General features: G+C 34.8%; 1 protein-coding gene across 1 annotated transcript; it reads right to left on the bottom strand.

Moving 5' to 3' along the window:
• On the bottom strand, positions 1-517 carry VCUG_02757 (uncharacterized protein; the record flags this gene model as incomplete). Its single annotated transcript, XM_008077577.1, has 1 exon — positions 1-517. A coding segment is annotated over one exon (517 nt), but the record flags the coding sequence as incomplete, so codon positions are not given.
• Between the last annotated feature and the right edge of the window lie 101 nt (positions 518-618).

Raw genomic sequence — 618 nt, 5'->3', positions numbered from 1 at the left:
TAATTTTCTCGCATTCCGTGTTAAATCGTGCTATTTCGTGTTTCTTTTCTTTTCGAATTGCTTGTTTTAACACTAAAATATGCGACTTGCGGAATGTTCTTGAAAGTTTCGACAGTTCATTTCTTAGGCCGATGAAGTACAATCTTAGTGATTCGTTATTTTGTGATTTTCCAAGCATTTGTTCTACTTCATTAGAGTTGTAATCTCTAAAAGCATCTCCAAAAGATAACAATGCGTGATATATCTTATTATATTTTGCTTCATCTTCTACCATATTGTTATGTTTATTCTTGAATTCTTTCATACGCACTATGTTACCCATTATTGGTGTGTTATGATGTGTACTCCACACATAATCATTTCCACCATCTACTCTGCTATTCTCACCATATGCATTCGCCACATTTGCTAAGTCTCGTGCACCACCTTGAGATGCCCTGATCAAAGAAAGAATGAAGACAATCCATGGGATGGCACGCTGCTGAACATTAAATAGTTCTAATTTTTTGATAGACATGACAGTAATGCGAGATATGGTATGTATATTGACACTTGAAATGCTGTCATAAACGATGTAAAAGTACTATTCTGTGTGTTTTGGTATATGCGTACATTACT

Source organism: Vavraia culicis (genome assembly GCF_000192795.1).
Source record: "Vavraia culicis subsp. floridensis unplaced genomic scaffold supercont1.300, whole genome shotgun sequence".
Classification (NCBI taxonomy): Eukaryota; Fungi; Microsporidia; family Pleistophoridae; genus Vavraia; species Vavraia culicis.
Note: the sequence above shows the minus strand (reverse complement) of the source record. Positions and strands in the feature narration are given on the sequence as shown.